The 20,407-nt window shown below is 36.6% G+C and overlaps 3 protein-coding genes and 1 non-coding gene across 5 annotated transcripts; 2 read left to right on the forward strand and 2 right to left on the reverse strand.

Annotated features, from left to right (window-relative positions):
- Window positions 1-654: 654 nt before the first annotated feature.
- On the reverse strand, window positions 655-1,329 carry LOC104222998 (uncharacterized). The gene has a single exon (XM_009774349.1). It carries the CDS (start codon window positions 1,327-1,329, stop codon window positions 655-657), a length of 675 nt encoding a protein of 224 aa, XP_009772651.1.
- A 224-nt stretch (window positions 1,330-1,553) lies between these two features.
- On the forward strand, window positions 1,554-11,360 carry LOC104222995 (ATPase GET3A-like). Of its 2 annotated transcripts, XM_009774347.2 has the most exons (7): window positions 1,554-2,083; window positions 2,266-2,390; window positions 8,879-9,029; window positions 9,226-9,336; window positions 10,412-10,550; window positions 10,662-10,777; window positions 10,940-11,360. In XM_009774347.2, the coding sequence occupies exons 1-7, from the start codon at window positions 1,820-1,822 to the stop codon at window positions 11,120-11,122; spliced, it is 1,089 nt and encodes a 362-aa protein (XP_009772649.1). In that variant the 5' UTR covers window positions 1,554-1,819; the 3' UTR covers window positions 11,123-11,360. The 2 variants fall into 2 exon arrangements, with proteins under 2 accessions (XP_009772649.1, XP_070009241.1); XM_070153140.1 differs by lacking the exon at window positions 10,940-11,360 and having other exon boundaries at window positions 1,578-2,083; window positions 10,662-10,783.
- Window positions 11,361-11,988: 628 nt separating this feature from the next.
- On the forward strand, window positions 11,989-12,069 carry TRNAL-AAG (transfer RNA leucine (anticodon AAG)). The gene has a single exon. It is a non-coding gene; the product is annotated as a tRNA-Leu (tRNA).
- Window positions 12,070-12,566: 497 nt separating this feature from the next.
- LOC104222997 (phospholipase D beta 2-like) lies at window positions 12,567-19,902 on the reverse strand. The gene is made up of 10 exons (XM_009774348.2): window positions 17,829-19,902; window positions 16,948-17,064; window positions 16,146-16,340; window positions 15,757-16,005; window positions 15,595-15,663; window positions 15,370-15,517; window positions 14,944-15,092; window positions 14,615-14,779; window positions 14,120-14,317; window positions 12,567-13,345 (listed from the first exon to the last, which is right to left on the reverse strand). The coding sequence occupies exons 1-10, from the start codon at window positions 19,503-19,505 to the stop codon at window positions 13,052-13,054; spliced, it is 3,261 nt and encodes a 1,086-aa protein (XP_009772650.1). The 5' UTR covers window positions 19,506-19,902; the 3' UTR covers window positions 12,567-13,051.
- Window positions 19,903-20,407: the final 505 nt, after the last annotated feature.

Here is a 20,407-nt window from a genome sequence, read left to right on the forward strand (position 1 = left end):
GCAATTTACTATATTATTTTTTGCCATGTGGCTAGAGCTATCATCCATGCAAACCGGATTTTGCATAGAGAATGTCAAAGAACGATTTTGTCTCTTCTGGTTTATTCTAATTTTGTTATTGGTAACGGGTTGTGTCAGAGTGTTGTCATCCACCGTGTCACGGAGGTCGAATTTATTATCAGTGCGTAATACAAAATTTTTAGAGGCAGGAGAAGGGTTTGTATTAGAAGAAGGTTTTTCTCTATATTTAAAGTTTTGCGTGTTGGTAGACTTTCCAGTATTAACATTGGAGGTTTTAGCCTTGGTACTAACGTTTTCATAATAATCGGATTTCTTAGTAGGGATTTTGGGATGAGGGTTGCCTTTACTGGGATGAGATCTTTGTTTGGAGAAGGAAACTACCTTCCATTGGTCCTCCTCGATAATGATTGGGAGTGGATCAGAGGATTCAGGAGAGATAATGTTAGTAGAGGGGGGAGGGGTCGTGCAGACATAGTTACACTTAGATTTAGTGTGTCCTAATCTACCACAACCTCTGCACAGAAAATTTTCACCTTCATAAAGTATTGGTTGTTTGTGGGAACCTATAATGATGAATGGAGGGACTGGGTAATCAAGAGGAAGCTCTACGCATAACCTAGCGTATCTACCCCTTTAAGTAGCGGATGTACAAGCATCTATTTTTAAGAGCTTGCCGATTTTGTTACCAATCCTTGCGAGAATGGTGCTATCATAAAACTCCGTAGGGAGTTGTGGTAGTCTTAACCAAACAGCTGAGATTTGTAGTTTCTCCTTAGAGGCCACGAAATTTGGGACCCATTTCTTAACAGACAAGTAGTGGCCATTGATGAACCAAGGACCTTGGTGAAGGGCTTTGGACAAATTGACTTCTTCGAAGAATTTAACTATGTAGAAATCGTTACCCAAATCAATGAGAGGGGATTGTTCTATGGGCTTCCAATGTTCAAGGAGTTTTTTCTTGAGGTACTGATGGAGAATACGCTTACCAAATAATTTGATTATAAGAGAGTATTTCCATGGCTCATAAAGCCTTTGCATCTCCTCTGAAGATAGAATAATTGCTTGGTCGTTGTTTGGAGGATCATCCTGGAAAGGAGCATTTGACGTGTTCTCATAGCAATCATTAGTGACAGGAGCAGAGGAAATCTGCTGATCATACAAAAAATTAATTGGTTCTGGGGAGATGAGTGTTTCTTTAAAGGAGGGAAATTTCTCCTTAAGTGGTGCACTAGCCTCTATTGTAGGATCTGGCGGTTTTGGAGGTATGGTTATGTCTATTAGGGAAGGGTCTATGGTGTGCAGGGACATGATTCTGAGAATGAAGATGAAAAATAAGAAGAAGAGAAGTTAGAGAGAAGGAGGAGCTTCTCAGGCAAATGCTAATAGTATATTTATTTTATACTCAATATTTTTATTATTATCTATATGTATTTAGTAAAAAAATTAGAAGAAGTGTTGAACCTTGCAGTCACTTGCCCTCGGAAATTTTTTTGTTGTATCAAGAAAAAAATCCTAATATTTTATTGCATTAATTCTTTTGACACCTCAGACAATCTTTCCATAAACTATTTTCTTCATTGCTCCTACCAAGTCTTACTCCAGTTTAAGCCTCCAATGGAGGGCCTAATACCTAAACATATCCAACAATAAAAAACTTTTGCAATCTGATCTGCTGGCCAACAAAAGGATCAATCATAAGATCTCGTATCAGTTAGATTCTCTCTCTCTTTCCCCTCTCTCACCAATAAATAGGGGGAAAGAAAAAAATAAATAAAAAAGACCCAACGTGTGTGTATCAATGGCTTCAAGTGGTCAAGATTTACCAGAAGGAACAGTAAAGAACGTGCTAGACCAAGATACATTAAAGTGGGTATTTGTAGGCGGAAAAGGTGGTGTTGGGAAAACAACATGCAGTTCCATATTGGGTATTTTACTTTCACAGGTCAGATCCTCAGTTCTCATCATATCCACTGACCCTGCTCACAATCTCAGTGATGCTTTTCAACAGCGGTTTACAAAGGCTCCTACCCTTGTTAATGGTTTCACCAATTTGTATGCTATGGTAATTAATTTTCTTGCATTGCCCCATGTTGTCAATTTCTTGTAGTGTGTAGGTCTTGATGTACTGTACCCATAGGCTAATGTCTGACCTACTATGATTTATCAAATTTGTAGCATTCTGAATTTAATGTTTGGATATACTGTAAGGTGTCAGGGTTTTATGACTGAAATTCTGTTCTTTAGGAAGTTGATCCAACTGTGGAGAATGAAGAGACAATTGGTTCAGATGGAATGGACGATTTTCTGTCTGATTTGGCGAATGCAATTCCTGGAATTGATGAAGCTATGAGTTTTGCTGAGATGCTCAAGTAAGTGATAATTCCTTTCTGACAGCTAAATCCCATATATGGCTTCCGCTCCCAAAAGAATAACACGGTTTATGAACTTCCTATATCAAGTGTTAACGATCTTGCTTTCATTTCTCATTGTTTGATTTCTATGCAAGAAGAATTAGCACTGAATTATTACAACAACAACAACAACAACAACCCAGTATAATCCCACTAGTGAGGTCTGGGTAGTATGTACGCATACCTTACCCTACCCTGGGTAGAGAGGCTGTTTCCAAATAGACTCTCGGCATCCTTCCCTCCAAGAACTCCCCACCTTGCTCTTGGGGTGACTCGAACTCACAACCTCTTGGTTGGAAGTGGAGGTTGCTTACCATAAGAGCAACCCCTCTTGTCTTAGCACTGAATTATTAAATGAGGATAAATGAGATGGGATTTATCTATTGTATGATATGCCATGAAAAGTGGTTCTTTGGATGCTATCACTATAAACGCGGAATGAAAGAAGTTAGCTAATTTTCCATATTAATTCCAGTTATGGCATTAGATTTTAGGTTAAGCTGGAACTTAGTAACTAAACTCGAATGGTTCCTTGGACTTCTGTAGTTATTTGGCAAAAAAGCAACTTGAAAAGGAAGACAGCAGTTATTACAATTGGTAGTTGCTCATAAGTTGTTACAAATTTGAATGATCAGGTTCTATTTTCTTGGTAGTTATTACAGCATCAACTGACTTTAGAAATTCAGGAATTCGGCTAGATTATTGTACCATTTAATAAACTCAATTCGGCTGAACTTTTTAACTCTAAATTTTCAAGGGGTGAACTAGAATGTGGACTATTCTTACATATTGGTTCTCCCTTTCTTATCTGGATTACAGAGAAATAACTGGTGGTGGTAAAAAGATGTCTGTTTCAGGTACTGTTTAAGTTTTTAATGCACATTTCAGAATGAGGAAATGAGGGATCTAATGTTTCTAATTAGGGCATTAGTTATCACCTTCAATACCATGAGGTGCAAATTGTGGCTACAGATCTAATGTTTCTTTGTTTGTTCTTTTTGGGATAAGTCAAATGATTTTGTTAATAGTACGAAAAGATGGCGTTAACTTACAAGCATATCAAACTTCCCAAAAATCTAACCAACTATTTAGGCTTGTCGATATTTCCATTTTAATCCAAAAAATACAAGAGAATAAGAGAACTTTTAACCTGCGACATAGTACTCTTGATCCCTTCGAAGACTCTCCTTTTCCTCTCTCTCCACAATACCCCCAAAAAATACAAAATGGATTTGTCATCAGTCACTTCTTTTTCCAGATTCCAATTATCTTAATTTTTAAGATATAAGCATTTTCGCAACAGAACTAGGTAACACTTCCACGACTTCAATAGATTTGATGGAATTATCCACCATTTTATACTGAATACTGCATAATCTCCGCAACTCCGAAGCAAAATCAATGCAATACTAGGTGGTTCACATCTTCTCCATATAATTTTCATAAGCAACACCATCTAAAAACGTTACATCCTTTCCTTAGATTGTATGCAATTAGAATGTTTTTCCTCCCATTACCATATAGAAAAATAAATACTAAAAATTTGGCTGAACAAAAGGAACCTTTTCCTGAACATTAGCCGTGTTTGTTTTTGTACAGATGCGCATATACATCTAGATAAGTAAGGATTCTTGTATAGACATTATGTGCAGTTTAGATGTTTCCTTTACAAGCTTTGAGAGCGAAACAATAGATTTTAGTGCAGAATTGAGGAAAAGGAAGGGCAAGGAAGGTAAGCAATGTTAGAAGGAATGCTGATTCCATATCAGAAAAGTAATCTCCTTTACAAGCCTTTAGAGCATAACAATAGATTTGTCATGCAGAACTAAGGAAAAGGCAGAGTAAGGTAAGCAATGATAAAAGGGATGCTGATTCCATATCAGATAGGTAAGGAAGATTTGGACCTAGCCACCTTGTTTCAACTATGAACTATGATAGAAAACTAGGGGGAAATGAAAGAAAGGGGAAGGGAAATATGCATTTTAATTTATACCAATACGCTTCTAAAATTTATGATGTGGAACACTAGTGGTTTAAATGATCCCTAAATGAGGGGGTCGTTAAACGAGCAATAAAACAGTGAAGGTCACCTGATGTTTGCTTGCAGGTGGTTCCAGGCCAGAAAAGATGAAAGGAATTACAGAACATGTGACTCGTATTGTATGCAAAATTTTTGTGGCAGATGGTATATTTATTTTAATGGGATAAAAAGGTAATCTACTTTCTTGAGGAGATACTGACGTCACTAGGTTTATCTTGTTGTGTCAGAGTGATTGGAGAAGTTTAGAATGGGCTTTATCCGCGTAGACATGGAGTGAAGAACAGTATACAAGTTCTATAGGAGATAAATTATGAAGTAGGCAGCAACGCCGGCAACTATGGCAGTTTAATGCGTGAATGCAGGGGATTGCTATGCTACCAGATTTCTCGAAGAAAGAAGTGGTTGACAAATAGTGGAACATGTAACCAACGACTTCTTCGAGTTCATGCAAAATTGTTGCTATCATTGATTTGGCACTCCGAGGTGCAAGCTTTACTTGGAGAAAAGAATAACAACATTATGCATTGGTAAAGTTAACATCAAGCGATTGGCAAGAGATATCTTTCCATCCAGTAGGGCGGTCAAAACTTTTATCATACACTGTCGTCTTTCACTAAATAGTGGCTGAATAGATAGGGGTTATTGCCCTTTGGTTTAAAAAAATATTTGATTTCAAAAAGATGGTTTCATGGATTTGATGACTTGTGGGACGGGTATGCTGTCAATGGGGAACGAGCTTTAAATTGTCTTTTAAGCTAGAACTGTTGAAGAAGGATCTCAAGATTTGAAACTGGAAGGTGTATGATGGGGTGGACACTTAAAATTGCTAATCTCATGCATGAATTGAATTCCTTGAAAGGAAAGGACAACTTAGATAATCTTTTTGAAGATGAGGAACTTGTGGGAGAAGAAACAAAAGAGAAGTTCAGATGAATTGTCAGTGCTTAGGAAAAGAAATCTCATATTAAATGGCTGAAAGAGGGAGATAATAACACCAATTTCCACCAAATGGACAATTATCACATAAAGCATAATTAAGTGAAAGTTAGAAATTAATGAAATAATTTTTGGAACATGAAGATAAGTGTCATGAAGATATGACATAAATACAAGCGAGCTTTATATGAGGAAAATGAGTATTGGATACCAGCCTTAGATAGCATTGTCTTTCATAATATCATATATTAATTTAATTGACAAAGAAACCGAGGTTGAGGAGGTGGAACAAGTTTCGAACTGTGCGCCAACTAGCCCTTGGGGTTTTCTCGGTTATAAAAAACAAATATTTTTGTTGTTAATTGAAAAAAATCAGCATTTGACTTTGTAGACATAAGGCATGGTTTCTAATCTAAGTTGCTCCGACACGGCATTTTAGGTGCCGCACCCGTATCGACATGTACTAGTATGGGTGTGGGAATGGGATCCGTGCCGAATCTGGTCAAACAATTTTGGGTACTTTGACCACGATGGTCGGAAAAAATTGAGACGAGAAACAATTTGATTCCCGAAATCAGAACCAAAACTAGGGTAAATTTGAAGAAAATAGAATACCTTATCTAGAAATCATTCATTTACTTATCTACAACTTGAGAATAAAAAAAAATCCACACTTTACAAGTTATACGTTAGTATTCCACAAAATTTCTCATTATCTAGAGATATTTTATATTTTTATTTTTTGAATTATTTTTAGCCGGATCCGGGCACACGTATCCGTACTAGGATCCGTATCCCGGGATATTAGAATTTACGTCTCGAAGAATCCGACCTCTAGATCAACACCCGTGTCGGACACCACACCTATGTCCAAGCAACTTAGTTTCTAATAGCTGATAGTTGATGAAAAATAAATTGTCATATTCTTTATGTGAAGTAATTCTATTCACAAACTACCAGCCCCAAGAAAGTTCTTTATCTTTGCAAAAATATAGGATTTAAACTCCTTTCGTGATGCAGAGAATCAGTGAACTCAATGAAACTTTCAGAACCATGACCGTTTTTCATATTATGCCAAAGGGTTAATGATCTTAAGCAGTTATATAACTAGCTATAAAGTGCCTCTGATCTTCATATTATTTGTAGTTCTTGGCCTTCCAAACTGTCCATAATATGCTCATGAGAGTTGTAAACCAGAGGGCTTTAAAATGTCTTATTAACTTCTGCCATTGCCAACTGATTATAGCTTCTTTCAAGGTACTTGGCATGACCCACTGAACTCGAAAAAGATTAAACAACATACGTATGGGGCTTCCACACATTGTTAACACAAACATCTTTTACCCATAATGAAACACTGTTCTGCAGATTGTATTGAGGAAGACATGCCACACGTACTAGCCATCCAAAGCAAGACACTTTTAAGGGAGCATTAGATTTCGAGAACCTATTCCAGAGCTGCTGCCTGTCATCCTACCTGCATTTGTTAGCAAGTTGTAACAGGATTAAACAGTAAAGTTGCATTCTTTATCTACCAGCGTATCAGGTTCAGAATTTAGCTCCTTTAGCCTTCTAAATTATTTGCAGTGACTTTACTGTTACTGCTGCCTTTTCTCTACTCCATATAACCAAAAGGTATATTATCATTTACAGAACTTTCTGAAAAATTGGGTTAATCTTTACAATTCCAAAACTTGGAGATTTCTTCTAAATCTGATCCATATACGTCACCTCTGCAGTCTGCAATTACAAAGCGATATAAATCTGGATGTATTACCTTTACCTTTTGAGAAAAAAAATCTGGAAATATTATCTTCAGAGGGGTGTTCTCTATCCATTATCCTGCAAAAACATTTTTTGGCCATCTCCAGCTTTCGGTTCACCATATTCTGAAACCTGCCGATAATTGTCAATGGAGAGCAATCCAATGTGACCCTGTGGCTGGATTAGTGCCAGTAATCCGCAATACAAAAATTCATCTGGATAACCACTGACAATCTTGGTTTTTGTTGAACCTCCAGTACTTAAATGATAAACTCTTGTGTCGCAACCTCAAGTTGTTGACACTCAGTCCCTTTTTTCTTCCGATGCTGGAACTCTTGACAATTTCAACCAAGTGCATTTTTGTTTTTCTGCTTTCCCATGCCATAAGAAGTCTCGTCTAAGTCGGTCTCGTTTGTACTTGCTGGGGTGGGGAATGATGACATGAAATATAAAGTTGGTAAATTAATAATTTTCATGATTTAGTTCCTTATCAGACAAATTATGATTTAATTGGAATTTTTTAGTAAAAGTGGACATGTTGGTAGTTTTTTCATGATACGACAATCAATGTCAAGGAGAAATGGTCAGAGAGTAAATGGCCAGGTTCACAAGAGAAAAGTTCACCATCTCTAACTGCAGTAGCGAACAGGCTATTGAATCTTTCAGATGCGGATGGGTAACCGATAAAAGAAAAGCGACTTGTGGATAATTCTTCTGTTGCAACTCCCATGGGTTTGAGTTATGTAACCCTAAGCATAAGTTTCTTACCTAAGGGATCTGGGACTGATATTGAACATGCTATATGTTTGTTGAAATTTTCTTTTATTGGGGATTCTAGCATATTCTCAATCTGCTATCAATCATGAACCATTATCTTCCACATCCATCATGTTAAGATACCCTCGCCACTACATCAGTGATCAGTGGTCATCAACATCCTGGAGCCTCATTTTCTTTATTATTTTTCCTGCATTTCTCAATATTCTTTTTTCCTGTTTTAATCCCAACTTCTTGCCCATAATTCAGCACCCAAACTTGCCACTAGACTCCCAAAAGTAAAGTCGATAACTATTCCCTTTGGATTTCGCATAAGATGTTTCCTTTCTTGTTCCAGATCAGACAGGATGCATTTATGACACCCAAAAGAAATTCAAAATATGAGGGAGGAGAAAAATTTAGTAGCATATTTTACCTAAGTTACTAAATTGGATGCTTCAAATTTCTTGGTTACTGTATCTCTCAGTCTTGTTTTCTTAACAGTATTTGGAATGGTTTAATGATATTGAACTAGTGTTTGGAGTCTGTGCTGGAAAATCTTCGGGATTAAACTGTCTTTCACTTTCTTCTGAGGCGGATAAAGATATTATGGTCCTAGGAGGTTAAGGTCTTGGGGGTAATTTATAGTATTTATTAAAAAGCTTTGTAGTTGCACTAGGTCCGAAATTGGATTCCAAAATTATTTTCTTTTTCGGTAACTCCAAATTATTTATCACTATAGACTTTTAAAAAAATTATTGATCACTATAGATGTTTTCAACATGCCCTGTTCCTAACATTCATTTACTTATGGTACATTCATAGTACTTAGATGCTACTATTTGGTAGATTCTCTCGAGGCCATGAAATGTGCTGGGCTTTTGCTAATATTTCTGGTGTGTTTTCTTTTCAGTTAGACTTAAGTTCATTTGCATTTGTTTCTTTCTAGATTGGTGCAAACAATGGACTATTCTGTCATAGTGTTTGATACAGCTCCAACTGGACATACTCTCCGGTTATTACAATTCCCATCGACACTAGAGAAGGGGCTTGACAAAGTTATGAGTTTGAGGAATAAATTTGGCGGTGTAATAAGTCAGGTAAATCCCTTCCCCTTGCCCGAAAAAACTTCTTTTCCTATTTTCTTCCCTTTGAGCCTCTAATATGATGATTTTTTTTGGGGGGGGGGGGGTTGCTACTTTTGCTAGATAAGGATCATTTGGAAATGTTCCCAAAAAGATCGTTCATCTTCATCTGCCAGATAGAATTTACTAAAAGATCACGTGCCTATTGCAGATGAGTCGAATCTTTGGTGTTGACACTGAATTTGGCGAGGATGCAATCCTAGGCAAGCTTGAAGGCATGAAAGATATAATTGAACAAGTGAACAGACAGTTCAAGGATCCAGTAAGATTTTACCTTGAAATGGTCGTCCTTATAATGAAGAAGTTGTTTTTATGTTGTGATTGCTGGACCATAGTGTAAATAATTAGTGAAGTACAGGGAATCTTATTTTTGGACCTGGGAAAACTGGTGAAAAGTTTGAATAAGCAGCATCAACAAAATCTGGAAGCTGTGGTAGATTTAATTGTAGCCGCACTACTTAAGCGAAAGTAGTGACACTTGTCAATGAGACTTTAGCAATTAGCACTAGAATTCTGTATGACTGAGCATTTGTATCGTTTCTTTTGCATTTTTTTCTACTCCTACCCGTAGCCCCCCCCCCCCCCCACCCCTCCCCCCACAAAAAAAAAAAAAAAATTTGAAAGAAGAAAAACCACCAAAATGTAGCTTTCTTCTCAATGTGTTGTTTTGATGAAGGGGGTTGGCAGTGGCAGAAGAGGTTCTATTTAGCTTGAACAAGAACTGGAAATTTTCCCACTTTCGCATGAATGTCTCTGTAGTTGCGTGACCATAACTATAAGGGGGTGCGATATTAACTGAAAACTGAAGTAATGGGATTAAGGACTAGTCGTGAATTTCCTCCATCTGCTGCTGCTGGCATCTGCTGTTAAGAAGATTCCTTTGCTATTCCTGAATAGCACATTAGAAGTATTCACCATAGCTTTAGAAGTCGCATAATTGCAGAAAGCCAGATATGTAACTGATGTGCTGTCTAGTTCCCATTCTTTTCCTCTTTGCAAACACTTGCATTTTCGCAGAAACTTAGTTTGAACAGTTCGTTAGTGGTTCTAGCAACTATTTATCTGAGCAGTTTCTTTACAACACAACGCATATGTGCTCCTTGCCTTTTAGTTTTAATTGTGGAGGTGGAGTAGTCTGTTGCTGTTCCCTGGTAATCCATTTGTTGGCTTCTGCAAAACTATTACTTGTCCTGGGAAAAGCAGGGGAAAATTCCTTACAGATAATCTTACTGAATGGCTGAATAAATTTCCTTCTTTTTTTTTTTTTTTTTTGTTTACTTGCACCTTTTGGAGTGCTTTCAAGCCATCATGATCATTAACACTACTTGTTTTCACAGGACTTGACGACATTCGTTTGTGTTTGCATTCCTGAATTCCTCTCTCTATATGAGACTGAAAGACTTGTTCAGGAACTCACTAAATTCGAGATTGATACACATAACATTATAATTAACCAAGTGCTTTTCGATGAAGAAGGTACCAGTCTCATACTTTTTCTGTAGAATAGTTGATTGTTTCACTTTTTTATCTGATGGCTGTTCTTCTACGAGGGAAAATTTGATTCTTGGAACTTGTGATTGTTTTTAGTTGTTGAATCGAAGCTGCTAAAGGCTAGGATGCGTATGCAACAAAAGTACTTGGACCAATTCTACATGTTGTATGACGACTTCAATATTACCAAGTTGCCTTTGCTGCCGCAAGAGGTTTGAAGATGCTGTTGTAGATATCCTGGATATCCACCCCACCCCCCAAAAAAGAAAAAAGAAATGAGTTGTGTCTTCTATGGAAGAAAAAACTTATCATATATCTATTCAAGAAACAAAGAATTTCCAGTCTGATAACTGATGTTTATCACATTTTGATAGGTTTGTGGTGTTGAAGCTCTGAAAGCATTTTCACATCACTTTCTGACACCGTATCAACCTTCTCTCATTCGAGGTTCAGTGGAAGAGCTGGAAATGAGAATAGCCACATTGAAAGAACAGTTGAAAGATGCTGAAGAAGAGTTGGAAAAACTTAGAGCAGGCCAACAAGAAGTTATAATGTAAGAAGACCTTGCGGAGGGAGGCCATTTTGTTTCCTTCAATTTTATTTATTTTTATTTTTAGGAAACAGCGTCATAAAAATCATTTTTTTTAGACAACCATTGTAGAATTTTTTTTTAAAATTTTTTAAAAAGGGAAGTTCTTATGTAACCTTCAAGAAGACAATAAATCAGGTCATAATATTTCATGAAGTAAATTTGACCATTGTAATGTCTCTTCAAGTGGACTTTGATGGATGCCAGCCATTGTCAGTTGGGAAGTTTATATTCTAGTCTTGTATGGATGACTAAGATGTAACTAAAGATCTCTGATCAATAGCTTCTAAATCCTTTACCTTGGAAAAAGATGTTCATGTTAATTAGATTAGATACTAAGTATTGTATTTGAAGTTAACCAATGACTCCTGTTATATGAAAGCAGTATTCTAACTATGAGTTTAAATGAGAAAGAAAAAAGTTATTCTCCTAGTAATTGCGTGGTGCATTCCTCAGGTTTACGTTAACAAGTAGGGACCTTGATTCCTTGGAATAAAACCAACAAAAAAGTGGTTAAAGTTTTAGCATAAGCTTTTGTTTTATGTTTAAACTACCTCTTGTAATGAAAATCTTTGTATGATCTTGGTCTTCTTTCTCTTTTAATTAAAAAGTACGAAGACTTTTACGATATTTGTTCTAGTATATAACAACTGGTCTAGATTAACGCGACATAATAACAAGGAAAATATCAACATATAAGTTGGATAAAAAATCTCATTTGATTGTGAATTGATGTTAGGTCAGTTATGCTATGTTCATTAGCTGGATACGAGAATTTAGAATTAATCATTACATTAGATATAAATAAGAACTGTAACGAAAACCTGCACTAGAGTTGAGATGGCCGAGTTGGTCTAAGGCGCCAGATTAAGGTGTTGGTCCGAAAGGGCGTGGGTTCAAATCCCACTCTCAACAAATTCTGTTGGTTTATGCACCATTCTTAATCATGTTTCTCAATTACATACACTATTGTTTAATACATCACATTCTTGACCAAAATTGACTGGATTTCTGATCAAATTTTTTCAAGGGAAAAGAAAGCCCTCACCCGTGCCTTTGTGCACAAACATAAATGAGAGCAGCGAGTCATGAAAGCAAAGAACTAAGAGCCATTTGGACATAAGAAAATTTTCCTTTTTTTCATTTTTTTTGAAAATAGTGTTTGGTTATCAAAATCTTATAATTTTTCAAATCTCACTTGAAATGCATTTTCAAAATTAAAAAACCGGCGAGAACCAGTTTTTCAATTGAAAATGGGAAGGTTGCTAGTTTTTAGTTGCAAAATATGTTGAAAAAAGACATCCAAATCTGTTGCAAAAATTATAACCAAACACAACTTCATCTTCAATTCAAATTTTAGTGAAATTCCAAATTTGAATTTTTTTTTTGGAATTCATGTCCAAACACCTACTAAGTTTCTCAAAATGAATGGTACAAATTACAGTCCAATTCATAAATCTTTGTAAGCTTGAGCAGACCTCAAATAATTAACTAAAAAAAAAGGAACTTTGGATAAAATAACTAACCAATTTTCTGCTACTAAATACTCAAACCTCATCAAACTACCTCTTTTTCTGTATGTAACTGTTATGACTCAATGGACACAAAAACTCCATCCTTGATACCCTCTACCTCTTTCTATATGTTAGCTCTTAGCAACAAATGGGCACACACCTCCATTCTTGAGACACTAATATATGAAAGGGACCTTGGCACAACACACAGTAAGAATTGTCGCCGTATGACTAGGACGTCACGGGTTCCAGCTATGGAACAACCTTTTCTAGAAATGCAAAGTAAGACTGCATACAATAGACTCAATGTGGTCCGACTCTTCCACAAATCCCGCACACTTATTAGTAGTCTCTAAGTACAAGTTAGGAAAGAAATGAGAAATTCAAATGGTAAGATTTTCTTGAATGGCCAAGAACGATCCAATTATATCTCCACCAACATCTGGAAATTCTTCAAATCCAGGAAGATTCTTCACCTTGCCTCTTCTATCAACTTCAACAGGATACTTTAAGAGATGCCCTCTCATTTCAGTTACTTCGTCAGATGCAAACTGTTTCCAGTTTGCTTCACCCATTGATCTAACACGCCTTACGCATTCTAGAGTCTCTGGACGTGTAAAGTAGTCATCGACAACTCCAAGATGCTCAGCCCATAGAGACATTCTATATCTATATATCTACATAAGATAAATTTACACAAAGAGACAACAATGGATCAGATGATTGCTCAAACGATAGCATTGAGCGACAACCATCCAACAGAAAATGAGTCAAGTTCACATTGGGGATAAGGAAAAGTACGACATATGGAGCAACCTGAACTAAGTTCCAAATATCAAAAGGCATTGCTTTGCGCGAATATCAATAGCAGTTATAGACATTGGATATACAGATCAGTTATATTGAAACCTCATCCACAATTAACACATTTTAAAACTCGATTTAGCTTTCAAACTATATGATCCTTGTAACCAGTCAGCTAATATTGGAAGTTTTTCTCCTACGGAAGTTGGGCTTCCCTCAGCGTATTGTTCATACAACTTTAAATATTTGTTACAGAAGTTGATTATTTTTTTGTTTAGCAGAATAGGGGGTTGACACAGTGTAAGAGACTAGAAAGTACAAATTTTGAAAGTTAAAATACATCTATAATTGGTAAATGGAGTTGGAAATCTCAGATTAAGCTAGTTTTTCAAATATTATTTTCTCAATTAGTTCTCAAATTGGAGTCTCCTAAAACGGTACAGAAGTTAAGACTTAAGTAATAGCTTCTCTTATATTCTTTTTTCTTTAGGCATGTGGGGGAGAGGGGTGAGGGATCAGCTCTTACAGTATTAGCTAGCACTAAAATAGGGAGAAGAATTTCAAAGTTCATAACACACAGCTTCTCCTGGATTTGATATTTCAACTAAATTGTTCAGTCCATATATAGAATTTTGCTAAAGGATTACCTGTCCGCTGGGACTTGACTGTTTTCTTGCCCATGTATGATGAGGTTGGTATGCTCCCATTGCTATCTCTGTGTCTCTAGTGCCCTCTAGCGAGCGTTGGTTGATGTTTGCAGATCCCAATATGACATACTCATCATCCACAATCATGCCTTTAGAATGAACATATATCATAAATCTTCTATATTTTCTACTCAGTGCCTGAAACATCATATTTAAACCATGTGATTAACAATGTGAAGTATGCTAGCTAGAGTCTAGGTACAGAGTTTGACAACAAATACAGGAGAAAACAAAAAGGTAAAGCTCCTAATACTAGGTGGTTTATGAAGACTTATCCTTCAAAGAAAAGCATAAGCAAAGGTTCCATCTTGCAATGATGCGTTTAGGCAAGAAGAGATTAGCAAAGTAAAGAAAAAAGAGAGAATTCCAAAAGTAGATTGAATTTTGGGATTGTTTGGGTTCTTTTGTCAGAGAAGGGACGTAATAGGGAAGTACCTGGGGAGTGTTAGCAGCACCGGCATTCTCATTTTCCCCTTCATCGGCCTCACGGTTACCAAGACAGAAGAAGTTCAAATAATCTTGTGGCGAGAAAGCATCCTCGAGTCCAACCTCCACTAAACACTTGTAAATAGTCTCATACATCATTTGCATTGTCTTATGCTGCACAAATTATTACAATTAGCAAAAGAAGGTTGATTATTTGCTAAGCTGGAAACTTCATATTCCACAATATTTTGGTCACAGTTTAATAATGTTAGAAGATGTAGCATGGTGACTGCATCTCGATTCCTTGTAATCAACTTAGCAATTTAGGTAGTTTTTACCTGCCAAAAAAGAATTCTCTGTGTAGCAGCCCCAGTTGGATCACCCTCTGGCCACATTGGGATGACAATATATGCTGCAAACCTTTGGTGTGCTCTTATCTTTTCGCAAATTTTAAGTGCAATTTCCATTGGAATCAGATTATTGGCACCTGCATAAAACAGAATGCTCAGGTATCTGAAATGCTAAGGCGACACAAGAATGAGGAAATCTTTAAAGTATTATGTCATTCTTCCAAGATATGTAAAATGTCAAAAGGTAAGATCAGTTAACCAAACAAAGATGCAAATATGGCGGAAATGATAAGATCTCAAAACTATACGCGACGAGCTTACCTACAAGAATTGACATTTATCTTAGGTCTACTTATTCATCATAGGGTGACATTTGATTACAGTGCTTTACACAGAGAAAGAACAATTTCTTACCTACATCATTATATTGACTCCAATTGTATGAGGAACCAATGAAGTACTGATTTTCAATGTAAATGAAATGTTGCGCAGCACGAATGGCTTTCACATATGCTGTGTGGATACTCATGTCAATAAGTACATTTTTTCCACATACCAGGTTCTGCAAGATTAAAAAAATTTAGAATAACTGTAAATAAACTATATTTTGGCACCCCTTTCTCCAGCTATCTTTCTCACCTTCATTGTAGCTTCTTTAGGATCCTTGGGAAAGCCTTTGACTGAATTTGAGTCAATCGAGCGCAAGATCTGTGTAAGTAAGGAAAGAAAATGTATCCATAAGACCAATGCTAGTCCTCCAATTAAATCTCTAAAGCTGTTGATACTAAGTTAATAACTCACTTGCACGTGCCAATTATCAGGATCGGTGCTGCTGCTCGTAGATGAAGTCTCAGAAATACCAAGAATTTCAGCCATTCTTTCTATTCGGAGCAAAGAATCATCATATTTCTTCGACTTTCTGATGCCGTGGGGCTTCGAAGCCTTCAACCAGCGTTCCTCGAAATTGGTCAGAACATCATATGCTGCTGGACCATCGATTTTACAGTGCAAGTCATGCCATGGTTCTCTTGGACAACCAGTAGTACTCCCCTATTAAGTCAATTCAGATGGATTACTTTCTAAGAAACACAAAAATATTATAAATGGTGGAAAGTCGAGAACCAAATGAACAATTCCTAATCAAATATATTCAAAAAACAAGTTAAGTGATAGCAAGGATATGGAGTTACCGTATAAGTGGGATTATGATAGTCATCTGAGTGCACTGTCTGCAGTGTTCTAAATATAGGATGTTCTGGAGTATCATATCGCCCATCGCACAAGTCAAGTCCTCCCACAAACGCTATGATTTTTCTTCGGTTATTTCCAGCATCAGCATCCACTATCACGGTTTTCTGATGATGTGTATAAATCACTCCAACTTCCTGAGTACCAATTTATAAGACATTAGTCTTATGGAAATTTCAAACAACGTATTTAGATTGACTAGTATCTAGCAGAACGACACCAGGATATAAGCTTTTTATACTAAAGAAAAGTGTCTACGTACCTCATTAGGAAAGGGTTGCAGTTTAAACTCTTAAGACAAATGGCTCATCATGCAATACATAGTCGACAAGGCTTTTCTACTACGTCTACACGCATCCTCAATGTTTGGCACTAGGATGTTTTAGAAAAAAAACATAGAAGAAAGGCAGGAAAATATAGTTACACAAGCATTAATGTTTGATCAAACTTCATTTTGTCGAGAGACTAAAATTTATAATAGTTCTCAGGAAATTCATCTATCCATTGAGCAAGGATTGGAAATCAAGGAGAATATATAGGTACCAAATATGAATCTACAAATGTTTTAAGAAGAGAGGAAGATTTTAAACATCAACAATTCAACATCCAAGCTTGCAGCTCTTCTAATTTCAAATAAGCTCCCTAAAGAACTGAGAATTTTCCAAAAATGCCACAAATTATGCTAAAACAGATGCAGTACATTGCCAAAATGTCTTAATAAAACTAACAATATAACTAACATACCCTCTGCTTAGCCCAGCTATGACGTTTTCCTGCCACACGAGGACAAAGCAACACTTGCACAGATGAATGCTTGAAAAAGCGACGGGTCTCTTCATCGTGGGTTTGCATTACACCGTCCTGGATGTTTCAAACTTAGATCATTAAAAACTAAAGCTACATTAAGCTGATAGAAGAACATCAACCCAAATGCCGCCAAGTTCACGTGAGAATCAAAAATATCAAAGAGGCCTAATATATTAACAACAACAACAAACCCTGTGCAATCCCACAAGGGGGGTTAAGAGGAATGCAGTATGTACGCAGACCTTACCCCTACATTATGAAGGTAGAAAGGTTGTTTCTGATAGACCCTCAGTGTCCTAATATATAGCATAATTAAATAAATCCTGAAAAGGTACATCATTAGTTCATCCCATTGGAATGAATGAATATTAACAAATGCATCATCCTTAGATGTGATAGAATTACAAGCAATCTTGCAAAATTGATGAATGGAATCATTCCAGCTGTAATAGTTGATGCAACAAATTTTAAAGACTCAACCATGAACTCATTCTTCTTTGTAGTTCAAATTAGCTGTCAATTTACTACAGTCAAAGTGCCTATCAGCCTATGAATGTGAGCATTGGCAATCAATTAACAAACAGTAGATAGCAGATATAATGTATGTGAATGTGAATACACATATATGTACTTCTAAGACTTGGCACCATCATCTGAAAAGAAAAAGGAAAACTGAAGAAATCTATATCAGATCATCAAAAAAGTCCTCGCGATCAACAACCTAAGACATAGATTCATTCGAGTCCCACGAAGATTCTTGAATATGCAATTGCTACGCTTAAAAGAATTAGCAGTTCATTACAAATACATTGATTTACCGTTTTATAGCCAAGGATACTTCTTGAAGTGGGGTCATCCCACACGAGAAGCAACACTCTCACTCCTTCTTGTGATTTTGACTTCAGAAGTTCCCCAAGAGAGCTAGATTCTACAGAATCATCATCTCTAACCAGTCTCACTTTATGCCACACTGACCATCCAGTAATGTAAATCAATCGTCGAGCTTGGCATATTGCATCAAATATGTCGCGCCAGCACTTTCCATGTACATGTTGCATCCCATTTTCAAGCTTCAAATTTGGAAGACATCCATCAGGCACATGAGCATCTTGATAAAGAGTAACTGATCCACCCATCCTAAGCGGAAAATAAGTCCCGGGAACCCCATAATACTCAGGACCTGCTCCAACTCCATGGTGGTAAAAGCTTAATTGAACCATCGGGTAATATTGAATCGATAGCCTTAAAACAGCTCCGGCCTTGCAAGGTTTTCCATTGTTCAAGATTGGAAAGAACCCTTCAATTTTCCCCCCTCCATATATATGATCCACTGGGACTGCTACTGTCCCTATAAGCTGTGAACCTACCATATCATTATCCTTTACAAGAAATTGTACTTCAGCAGCATAATGTGCAACAGGTACATTAAAATGTTGCATCCACACTGGATTTTCATTATTGTTTATGACATAAGTACGCCCGATAACTGCACCTGCAACTGTAATTGACACGTATGGATCGCTTGTCATGTTACCTAGGTTCCCATCAATCTTGGTTCCCATTTTGTTAAACATATCCCCTATGGTCTTGTGAAACATGTCCAAGTTTGGGAGGTTTCTTGCTTCACATACCCAAATATCAAGATTCCCATGTAAGAGCAAAACTTTTTTAGAAGGCATAAATGGCATAACTTGCATACCCCAATTATTTTGTAGTTCACCACTACTTGTTCTTGAATGAGTTGGTTTAGAAGACGACTCGAATTGGACAACAGAAGATGCCTCACTCTTTGAGAATGAGGAATTAGGATGTCCATAAATAGTTCCTTGGACATTGTAGTTAGTCACTACAGCTCTTGGTCCTAAGTGATATGTTGCAGTGACATTAGGAACTGCTGCTAATGCAGGGGCAGGAGGATGATTATCATACAAATGACCATTTGATAGGTGATCATCTAAAGAAGGCTCATTTTTACAATGATCAGAGTTAGCCACACAACTATTTACAGGTGCTAAACTACTCGCCCCGGTACTACTAACAGATGATAAACTATCTTGATGCTGAAGGCTAGGAGATTGATTATGGCCTTTGGATGGTTGTCTCTCTAATGGACTTTGAGATGAACCATACTTGAAACTCCCTTGCTGTTGAATAAAAGGTCTAGGAGAAGATATTTGAGGAGGGTGATATGCATGGAATATATAAGGAGAAGGGCCAATTACATGTGATGGTGAGGGATAATTACTATAGTCTAAAGGGATATTATTTTGGTGGGGTCTAAGTGCTGATTCTGGTGGATAATGGTAGTTAAGGTGACCAGAATGTTGAGTAGTATAAAGAGGTGGATGATAATGAATGTATTGGGGATATGGGTAAGGAACAGAGCCGGGAGGAGGATATGCAGAGATGGATCCAGAATACGGTTGATTATTTGTTGAAGATGGAGGAGCTGTGTTATATGGATATCTTGGTGAAGAAGACTTGTTATTATCCATTAATATACTAATCAGACTGAATTATACTTATAATTTTGGGATACATAAACATGCAAAGTGATCAAAACTTTGGCTTTTTCAAAAGGAAAGAAATGACATTGATCATGCAAATTAAAGAAGTTTAAAATACCAAATGGGATCCTTCAGTCGAAGGAATTATAGTAATTAAAACAGATTGTCAAAGAAATAAAGTACCTTTAGAGGTCCCTTTAAAGAAGAAGAGAAAGAAGATTTACAGAGGATCAGATGGATACCAAAAAGAGCGACAGCAATCGTCCACTGCATGTGTCAGAAAATGTGTACGTACGTGTATGAATAATGAGAACATGGGGAGGGATGCGGCATGCAGATCCCTAAATTCTAATGCAACATTTTATTTTAGAAATATTCCCAGACCTCCAATGAGGTTCTGAATTGTAACTCATGCCTTTCTCTCTCTATATATATATTGGATCCACCTCGTATAGGACCAATTAAAGGGAAAGCACTCCCCTGTTAGGTATTTTTTCATTTCAAATACTCGAACTCAAACCTTTGATTGGATAGGGAAATTTCATCCTTCCGATCACTCCCCTTGATGGTACATGCCTTTTCGATTTCTTGTAATAAAATAACTTGTTTTATTTTAATTTTGTATTGTATATACATTTAATCTTTTATCTTGAAGTTTATCCATACATACAACTAGGAAGTGGGAAATAAAATTGAAAAAGAAACAAAATAAAAAAGAAAATTCTCTCTACTCTTTTTTTAAGCTTATTATTATTCGTTTTAATTGGTAATTAAGAAACTTTATTACCAATTGGAAGTATGTACAACTCTAAAAAAAAAAACTAGAGAAAACTACTCTCTATTGACCCTCAAAATTTTAATAGCTTATATTTTTTTCCACTTATACGAAA

Source organism: Nicotiana sylvestris, chromosome 8, assembly GCF_000393655.2.
Source record: "Nicotiana sylvestris chromosome 8, ASM39365v2, whole genome shotgun sequence".
Taxonomy (NCBI): domain Eukaryota; kingdom Viridiplantae; phylum Streptophyta; class Magnoliopsida; order Solanales; family Solanaceae; genus Nicotiana; species Nicotiana sylvestris.